The sequence below is a fragment of the Elephantulus edwardii genome, unplaced genomic scaffold (assembly GCF_000299155.1).
Source record: "Elephantulus edwardii isolate Elephantulus edwardi_28Jun2011 unplaced genomic scaffold, EleEdw1.0 scaffold00213, whole genome shotgun sequence".
Classification (NCBI taxonomy): Eukaryota; Metazoa; Chordata; class Mammalia; order Macroscelidea; family Macroscelididae; genus Elephantulus; species Elephantulus edwardii.
This window is the reverse complement of record NW_006399963.1, coordinates 523,799-534,088: the sequence shown is the minus strand read 5'-3', so window position 1 is coordinate 534,088 and position 10,290 is coordinate 523,799. Positions and strand designations below refer to the sequence as shown.

Here is a 10,290-nt window from a genome sequence, read left to right as displayed (position 1 = left end):
GGGATAATTGGGATGGGAGTGTCAGAGACAGTACGATTGGCACAGGACAGAGCAGAGTTTAGGGTTGTTGTACATAGGGTCGCTATGAGTCACAACAACAACAACAAAGACAAACCTGTTTGTTCTCTTGGCAGCCCATGGTATTTTCAAGACTCTTTTCCAGCACCATATCTCAAAGGCATAAATTCTTCTTCTGCCATCCTTAATCATTGTCCCGCTCTCTGCTGCATGGCAAGTAATTGAGAAGACCATGGCCTGGATTAGGTATACTTTAGTCTCTTGACTGACATTGTTGCTTCTCAGCACACTGGAGAGGTCCCTTGACTACAGATTTTCCCAATACAATTTATGTTTTGATTGCCTGACTGCTCGTGCCAAGAGTGTTGGTTGTGAAGCCAAGCATGCTGAAATTGTTAACAACCTAAATATCATCTCCATCCATTATTGTGTTGACAAAGTGGTGAGAAGCTTTGTCTTCTTGATGTTGAGCTTTAATCCATATTGAAGACTACTGTCCTTGATTTTCTTCAGCAAGCACCTCATGTCCTCAGTTTCAGCAAGGAATGTTGTGTCATTTACATAATGCAAGTTGTTGATAAGTCTTCCTCCAATCCTGATGCCACATTCCTCCTCATAATGCCCAGCCTCTGTGCCATATATAGGTTGAAAAGATATAGAGACAGGACAAATTCCTAACACACTCCTTACCTGAATTTGAATCATTCAGTGTTTCCTTGCTCTGTTCTGAGGACTGTTCCCTGACTCACAGTGACCCTATAGGCAACAGATCTGAACCTTGCCCCACCTTCTTCCTTTCTCACAATCTCTGCCATGCTCAAACCCTTATTATAGTCACTGTGTCAATCTGTCCTGTTGAGGGTTTTCATTTGTTTTTCAATTACCTTCTACTAGCAGTTGTCTGAACAGCACAAGTGAACACTGCACGATTTAAAATCAAGAAATATTTTAAAGAGTTCTATCCTTTCTCCATACATATTCAATATGTATACTAAGCAAATCATTAAAAAGAGGACTATATGAAGAAGAATGTAGTATCAGATCTGGAGGAAGTTTCATCAACAACCTTCATTATATAGATGAATAACTTTGCTTGTATGAAGTGAAAAAGACTAAGGAACTTGCTGCAAAAGATCAAAAACTATGGCTTTTAATATGGATTGCATTTCAGTATCAAAAACAGAAAACTCCTCACCACAGGGCCAACAGGCAACATCATGCTAGATGGACAAAAGATTGAAGTTGTCAATGATTCAATTTTACTTGTATTCAAAATCAACGCCCATAGTAGTAACAGTCAAATTGGCTGTCATGAAAAAAATAAATAAATAAAAATGAAAAAAAAATTGGCTGTCATGGACCTCTCCAAAGTTTTAAAGAGCAAAGTTTAAAGACTAAGGTGCACTTGGGCTAAGCATAGTCTTTTCAAAGCTTCTTATGCATCTGAAAGTCAAACAATGAATAAAGAGAAGACCAAAGAAGAACCAATGTCTTTGAACTATGATATTGACTTCTAAAAGCATAAAATCTATCTTAAAGGAAGTACAGCAGAGTGCTTCTTAGAGGCCTGTCTCATTCACTTTGGGCATGTTGTCAGGAGGAAACATTATTTAAAGAGAGATACCATTCTGGAAAAGGTGGAGGGTCAGAGAAAGAGAGGAAGAACCTCAAAAATATGGGGTGCCACACCGACTACTACAATGGGCTGGAGCATGACAGAGATGGTGAGGATGGTGCAGACAGAGCAAGGTTTAGCTCTGTTGTTCACAGGGTCACTGTGAGTCATAGCCATTCGATAGCACCTACCACCACCACCACCACTAACAAAAAATAAACTCACTACCGTTGAGTCAACTGTAACTCACAGTGACCCTACAGGGCAGAGGGTGCCCAAAGCTGTACATGTTTACAGGAGCAAACTGCTTGATCTCTCTTCTAAAATGTGGTTGATGAATTTGAACTGCTGTTGAGCACTTTCAATGATCGTGGCACCAGGGATTCTGAAGTATATGCAAGCATTGGTATGATATCCTAACACGTAATTTGTCCACTGCAAATATTTAAATCCACAGCAAGGAACACTCCTAGTGGCCAGTTTATGGGGCAAGGGCTGAGGTTAAAAAAAAATGTACAAGATGAGTAAGGAACATTTTGTCATACTAGATAGAAAGTAGGGCATTCTGGTGTCCTAGTGGTAAGAAGCTACATTGCTATCCCAAAGGCATACAGTTTGAATCTACCAGCTGCTCTACAGAAAGATTGGCAATCTCCTTCCAAGCAATTTCCTGCCTCTGAAAACCAGCTATGAGCTGACTCTGACTCAACAGCACACAACAACAACAATAGTTAGCAAGTGCTCCAACACTGTCAGAAACGTGGATAAGGGTCACATTTTGAGCATCAACAAAGATACTAAATGTAACAGACAAAGACTAATTAAATATGCCTAAATTAATACATCATATTATACTAAAAAACAGGGAAGAAACATCATTGATCACCTTTGCAGGATGCGAGGGAATCAAATGATAATTTTGAAAATCAGAAAGTCAGCACAAAACAAGGATTGATTACCTTGCCTACACTGTGCTAGGGAGCTCTGGTGGCTGAGTGGTAAGGAATTATACTACCAACCCAAAGGTATGCACTTGTAATCCATCAGCTACTTGGTAAGAGAAAGATGGGCAATCTTCTCTCATATGATTTACTGCCTCTGAAAATCCACTAGAGCATCAGCTATGAGTCAGTTCCAACTTGACGGTACTAAGCATCCTTACCCTGTTGCTCAGAATAAACAAATAACAGAAGGGCGTTCCCCTTAAGTACTTAAAGTAATAAAGTATAACAGAATAAAGAACAGTCAATAAAACACTATTAATTCATTGTTAATGCTAGGTGCTGTCGAGTCCACCATAACTCACAGTAACGCTATAAACAGCAGATCAGTTCTTTGTCTCATCTCACTGCATCCCCAAGATCTCCACCATGCTCAACTCCATTACTGCATTCATTGTGTTAAGTCTATCATCATGGGCTTCAAAATGTTTGCCTGGGTTCTACTGACTATTCAAAAGCATTTGACTTGTGTAGCTACTAAAAAACGATGGATAACATGCAAAGAATGGGAATTTTAGAACACTTAATTGTGCTTATGAATAAAGTCTATATACATAGACTAAGAAGTAGTTGTTCCAACAGAACACTGTGTGCTTCAAAATCAGGAAAGAAATATGTCAGGGTTGTATCCTTTCATCATATTAATCTATCTGTTTCAAATAACACTATATGAAGAATGTGGCCTCAAGATTAGATTTATTAGTAAGCTGCACTATGCAGATAGCACATACTTGCATGGAAAAGACAAAAAATGACTTCAGGTCCTTACTGCAGAAGCTTAACACCTTCAATATGGATTATATTTCTACATAAAGAAACAAAAATTCTCACAACAGGGTTAGTAAACAACATTTTGATAAATGGAGAAAAGAATGAAGTTGTCAAGGATTTAATTTTACCTAGATCCACAATCAACACCCATGAAGTCAAATAATGTAGAAGTCAAGAAATCAAGTAATGTAACAATATATTGTTGTTTTTGATTGACGTTGAGTCAAGCATGAGTCATAGTGACCCTATGAACAAAAGGCCTGAAGCTTTTCTATAACTATCGTCCTTTATCAAAGTGCATAGTTTCCAGAACCATGTTGTTTAGTATTTCCTAAATTCATTCATTTCAATGCCACTCCTGTTTCAACAATGTATTACAATGGACAAAACTGCTGCATAGGACTTTTTTATAGAACTAAGGAGCAAAAACGTTACTGTGAGTGTATGATATGCTTGCCCCAAGCCATGGTATTTTCCATTACCTTGTATGCTGGACAATTGGCTAATAAATTAAAAAGATGAAAAAAAATTGATGCCTTTAAACAGTGCTATTTAAGCATATTGAATATACCGTGGACTGCCAAAAGAGTAAACAGATTTATCTTAGAGGAAGCAGAGTCAGAACGCTCCTTAGAAAGAAAATTAGTAAGATTTTTCTCCCACATACTTTAGGCATGTTATCAAGTAGGGCCAGTGATCTAGTGCTTCTTTAACAGATAGTACAACTGGATGGCTCTCACAAGCAGAAATTTATTCACTTATAGTGTAGGAGGCTAAAAATATAAATTCAGGGTGCCACTTCAGGGTATAGCCCCTCTCTGTGTCAATTCTAGAAGGTTTTCCTTGTCCCCTCAGCAACTACATGTCTGCATTCCATGAGGATGTCCATGGGTCTTGTCCCTCCCAAGTGTTAAGAAGCTTCCTTAGACAGAGAGCTGACTGTGAAAGGACAAACTCCACTCCTAGCAATTCTTTCTTGGTGGCACTGAGGCTCTCCCTTCTTAGCCTATGTTCTTCCCCTTTTACCTAAAAGGCCATGCCCCAAGGAAACTTCCCTCACTGGGACAGAATTAAAGAATTTTTAATTTCACCTTGGATCATCACATCAGAGAGGACTGTTATGTAGCTTTCCACATTATATTATTACATACATGTATTTTGGGGATACAGAGTTCAATTGATGCTTGGTCAGCATCAATATAAGGAAGGTCAGCAAAACAGAGGAAGATCCCCAATTAGATGGACTGACACAGAGGCTGCTTCAACAGCTCCAGCAGAGCAGGGACTATGAGGACAGAGGTGCAGGAACAGGTAGATCTCCATTCTACTCTTCATAGTTGGGTCATTATGAGTCAGAGTAGATCCAATGGAACATAACAAAAACATAACATCAATAATGAATTATTAAAAAGCACTGTGGGTAACCAAATGACTGCTGGCCAAAGATCAGTAGCTTGAATTCCAGGAAAGAAATTTGAGGCCCTTGACTTCCCTTAAGTGTTACAGCCTTAGAAAGGTTCTGGAAGTTCTACTCTACTGATAAGAGTCGCAATGAGTCCAAATTAACTTGTTGGCAGAGGGTTTTGGTTTTGGTTGAGGAATTAATAGAGTCCTTAGTGGCAATATTGCTTTACTGATAACCAAAAGTCTAGAGATTCAATCCACCCTCAGGCACCAGAAGGAAAAGCTCAGCAACAAGCTTCAGAAAAATCAGCAGTGACATTGCAGATGCCTCAACATTGATGCATGCAATCACAACTCTGAGCTGGAGTCAAAACACAGCAGCTGCTTCTCAAAGAATTGATGGAGCTAGCAAATAACGGTCCATGGCCACTAGAGGATGAAAACCCGTCATCACCTAAGAAGTGAGATTTTCAAAAGAAATAAAAATGGAGTCTGATGGAGTCTCTAAATATACACTTTACATAATTGTCACAAGACGAAAGAATCAGCTAACTGGCACCACAGGGCACAACAGTACAACGAGATTCAGGAAAATCATAGCACAAATAGCTTGGTTTCTACCATGTATCACAGCAAAGCCTGCAAAAAGAAACCTTCAACCAAGAGGAACCTAAGAGGGAAAACCACCCACCCCTGCTCCTACACCCTCCCACAGGGACTGCTAAAGGTCCCAGGTTCCTTTGCCTTCCTTGTGCAGGACAAATTTCCCTGATAAAATGTATTTTTCCACTTTTTTAATAGATCCCAAATTATCAGACTTATTGTGGAGTGAACACCCTGGGAAGCCCTTTAGTCATGTTCAGTCAAGATCAAGATAAGATCAAGAACAAATATGCTTAGGAGCCTTCTAGAAATCATAGGCCCACCTGGGGACTTATTAGGAAGAACTCAAATCTCTAAATGAGAGCAGGAGCAGGTGGGAGAGCTGTTTACTATACGATGTGTTCATCCCCCAAAGACTGATTCGGTCCTCTGCACTAGGTTTGGCCTACTCCACTTCCATTGAACACTTTTTACAGAAACTGATGCCTATACGCTTGGACATGGTAATAATAAAGAGCCTACTTTTACGGCTTGGACATTGGATGAAAGAGACCACAAACAAATTAGCACTCACAGAAGTGCAGGGGGAAGTGTGACAAAGAGAGGCAAGGAGAACAGTAGTAGCATCTGCGTGATAGAGAACTCAGGGGTTTCCTGAGCAGATGGCATTTGAGCTAAGGTGAACCCTCCCCATCAGGACCAGGCCACATCCCAACAGCCCTTGCTGTCCCTACCTGGTAGGCCCGGATCAGGGACTGTACTGCCAGGTGGTCCTCCACCAGCTTTCTGGTCTTTGTCCGGCTTGAGGGTGCTGGCCTGCTTTCAGGGATGATGGAAGGGGGCTGTCGCTGCACCAGGCCAGAAGAGGCCCCCTCATTGGCTTTCCGGAAGAAGCTGTCCCAGGACTGGGCAGGGGCAAAAGCAAGAACATAGCTAGGTCATCACCTGGAAATTGTTAGGGTGTCCCAGGCTGAGCCTCAGAGGGCCTCAAGAGTTCTTTTGGCTTCGTGTTCCCAAGGCCTTCCTGAGACCCTGCTTACAAGCCCCCTCCTCAGAGCCCAGATCATCTCCCAGGACCAGCCAAGAAGGGAGCTAACTCTCATCCAAGCTGTCTCAGTGAAAGGAGCTTCTAGCCATGGAGGAGACACATTTGAACATTCCACATACCCCAGAAGGCTGGGGAAGATCTTCCTCCTGCATACAAACGTGTTTATCTCGTGAAGCAGCAATCCCACTGCTAGACACTCATAGAGGTGCTTGTACATGTGTGCCTAGGTATGCACATAAGCATGTTCCCTAGAGGATCATTGATAAATATAAAAATGTAGGAACACATAAACGGTGGTCATCAATAGAAAATAGGTTAAATAAATGTTTGTAAATTTAAAATATGGACATTTATGAAACCTTTAAAATATTAAGGTGCATTTATTATTACTGATATGAAAGATCACCAGAATATGTTATGAATTGAATCAAGCACAGGAAGACATACGCTTTAGGTTTAGGGCTGTTGTACATACGGTCGCTATGAGTCGCAAATGACTCGACGGCACATAACAACAACAACAACAACAACAAACTATGCATAGAAGAAAAAAATTATGCTGGGTCTTGTTGTGTGCCATTGAGTCAGAATCGACTCATGACTGGCCCTCCAGTGTGTTTTCAGAAGCAGTAAATCACATGGGAGGAGACTGCCCATCCTTCCTCTGCAAATAGCTTGGTGGAGTCATACCTCATGCCCTGAGATCACAACACAGTTTCAGACATTCATCTTCACGAGTGGAGCTCATACAAGGTGCATCACTACACATGCATCTTCACATGCTACATGTTTTGCACCAATGAGTCAGAAAAAAACTCATAGCTGACATTCAGGAGGTTTTCAGAGGCAGTAAATCACATAGGAGATTGTATATCTTTCTCTTTCATATTGCATGGCTTTGGGGTGGCAGTGAAGCTCCTTACCACTTAACCATAGGTCCCAGTTATTGTTGTTAGGTGCTGTGGAATTGAGTACAACTCCCAGAGACCCTATGAACATCAGATCTGAACCCTGTCCTACCTTGTTCCATCCTCACTATCTTTGACACACTTGAGCCCTTTGCTGTAGTCACTGTCTCAATCCATCTGGTTGAAGACCTTCCACTCCACCTTTCCAAGCATGATATCCCTCTCCAAAGAACAGTGTCTCCTAACAACTACCCAAAGTATATGAGATGAAATTTTGCCAACTTTGCCACCAAGAAGCACTCTGGCTAAATCTTCATCATCTTTACCTACCAGGAGCATGAGAGCAACTTGAAAAATTCATTAAAATAAAAGACACAAGTAATCTTTGGCCAAACAATTACACTTGATGAATTTATCCTACAAGATGACACAATTACAGAACTGGCATTGCAGCACTGTTCAGAATCCTTAGGACTGGAAACAAGTGTCCATTAATGGGGACTGTTATTAAATTACAACACAGAAGTGATGGGATATAGTAAAGGGAGTGGGTGAGACTAATAAAGCTCTTTATGTGCTGATGTGGGGGAAAATCTCAGCTAAGTGACAAAAGCAAAAAGCAAATTGTGTGTGTCCTGTTGCTTTGGAGGTTAAAGGGTGAAGGGATCTCATAGTAGCATTTGTAATTAAGTTTGCACAAAGGAATTATCTCTAAGAGCACAAAAGGAATACATTTGGAAGAATGAGAACTAGCAGATGGGAGTGGACTGGGGAGGTTGACAATTAGGACATAAGATGTTATAAGGGTAAAGTGAAGTGGAGGGAGAAAGCTTCCCTTTCCAGGGCTCATTCTGACACCTGAATTTTCTTATTTGTCTTATTTTTTATATATGTATATTTTAGATATTTTTATTTTTATATATTCTCATATCCCTGTATGCTTGCAAGGGGCCATCTTGAGAGGTGTGTTGGGACAAAACATGTGGGGTCTGTGCTCAGGCCAGGGCATGACCACACTTCTAAAGCAGGACAGCCACCACTAACAGGTACAGCAACAGGAGCACAGCAGGTTCTCTTCATGCAAGATAAAGACAAAATTCTTTTGCAAACAGACTAGAGAGGCAGGGAAACCCAAATCGCCATCCCACAGCAGACAAGTTACTTTCACCCCTGATTCCCTTTCCCTGCAGTAAGGCACATGGGTATCCCTCCCAGCCAGTGGGCAGTGTGGGCAGAGAGCTGACCTTGTGGACACTCTGGGGATTTTCCAGCCAGGCGAAGTACATCTCTTCCATGTAACTGGAGCCACCTCCACCTCTGCTGCTGGGGAAGGTGGCTGGAGGCCCAGAGGACCTGTACTTCCAGCTGAGCACCTGGACATCATGTGGGGCCAGGAGCCTCAGGGTCTGTGCACCCAGCCGAGACGCCAGCATCCGCAATGGAGTCATTCTGCACATAGCAATGAGTGCTGAAACTGTCCCCCCAGCTCCTACATCCCACCCAGAGTAGACACACAGATCCAAGATCACTCAGGATGGGTAATAGGCCAAACAGATGAGAACAGATTGGAAGTCCACTCACCTGGCAAGGAACGAGAGCCTGGAGCTCATTTCCTCACCCTCCCCAACCTGTTGCTTGCTCTCCTCCAGGGCAAATTCCTGAATAATAGGCTCTCTCAGCAAATAGGAGTGCTGAGTCTCCTGTCCAATCCTGGAAAAACCCTAAGGTTCCTAATGCAGGCTCTCTAGTGTAGATGGAGCCCTCTGAGTCCAATGCTGTCCGAGACACTGTCACTCACAGGCTGTCGTCCCTGTGTCTTCACCCTACCCCACATCTATGAACTCTGAAAGAGCAGACTCCCATTGCCCCAGCCTACAGAAGCCTTCCCTGGAAAATTGGGGTCTTTGAAGAGTATAAACCAGAGTCATTCACCTGTGACTCCACAGGCACCAGGATCCTGCTCTCCCATTTGCAGGTCAACCCTAGCAACCACACACTCTGTGGTGTACAGGCTCCCAGCCCTGTTCCTGGGCTAAGTGGACTCAGCTAACAGGGCCCCTTCCCGCATCAGTTCACTTGGGCAGGGAGAGCTGGCTCCTCTCATCACATTCCACCCTTGAACTCACTTGAGGCAGAAGGAAGGAAGGAGGGTGTTCTCATCAATTAAGGAAGGTTCAGCAGCAAGCCTGAAGAGAGAATTTAAAAACAAAAACATTCCTCTGTAGGAAGAAAGAAGTTAAGTTGGAGTATAAGTCCCAAGAACCCCCCAAGTTCTGCTCCCCTTTACTGGGCCTCTGAGACCTCAGTAGGCCTATCTAGCCCTGCTAGCTCAGAATTCACTCTGTGGAGCACTTTTCCAAGCACGGTGGGTCTGGGGTTCCTACCAATGTTCAGCTTCTGACTACCATGCCCTGGACATGACACTCAGGAACTCTTGACCTGAGGCATCAAATCTATATATCAATACTGTTCTTCAGCAGTCCAGATGCAGCCAGCCAGCCACCAAGAGGAGAAGAACAATGAGTAAGCAGGGACTCTGAAGTTGGCACTGGGCACATTTGATCCTGTCAGTAATCCTAGGAGGTGGGTTCCGTTATCAGCTCCCTTTATGAACCAGAGAGAAGTCATTTGCCTCAGATTCCAGGTGCTTAGTTATGATGGAACACTGTAGGTCCTCACAACAGGGTCTAGACACAAATCCAAACTCCTGGTTACTCTAGTGCACTCTGCACCAGCAACAGCTAGAGCCACTCCATAGGGTAATGGGCAACTCAGGACAAAGTTGGCTGTGTCCAGCCCAGGCCAATATGGGAACACTGTGTTTTACCAACACTTAATCATCTCAGGCAGCCACTGAACACTGCTGTGGCCTTCGTCCAGCCTGGCAGGAGGACACTCAGCCAACCACCCCATCCTGGTGCC

At 42.8% G+C, this 10,290-nt stretch overlaps 1 protein-coding gene across 1 annotated transcript in view; it reads right to left on the bottom strand.

Annotated features, from left to right (window-relative positions):
* The window catches only part of OGDHL (oxoglutarate dehydrogenase-like), a 30,964-nt gene extending 22,137 nt beyond the window's left edge, over window positions 1-8,827 (bottom strand). Inside the window, exons 1-2 of the mRNA XM_006897727.1 lie at window positions 8,613-8,827; window positions 6,147-6,317 (exon numbers count right to left, since the gene is read on the bottom strand). Coding sequence (XP_006897789.1) covers window positions 6,147-6,317; window positions 8,613-8,825 — 384 coding nt within the window. The 5' untranslated portion in view covers window positions 8,826-8,827. The remainder of the gene's footprint in view (window positions 1-6,146; window positions 6,318-8,612) is intronic.
* Window positions 8,828-10,290: the final 1,463 nt, after the last annotated feature.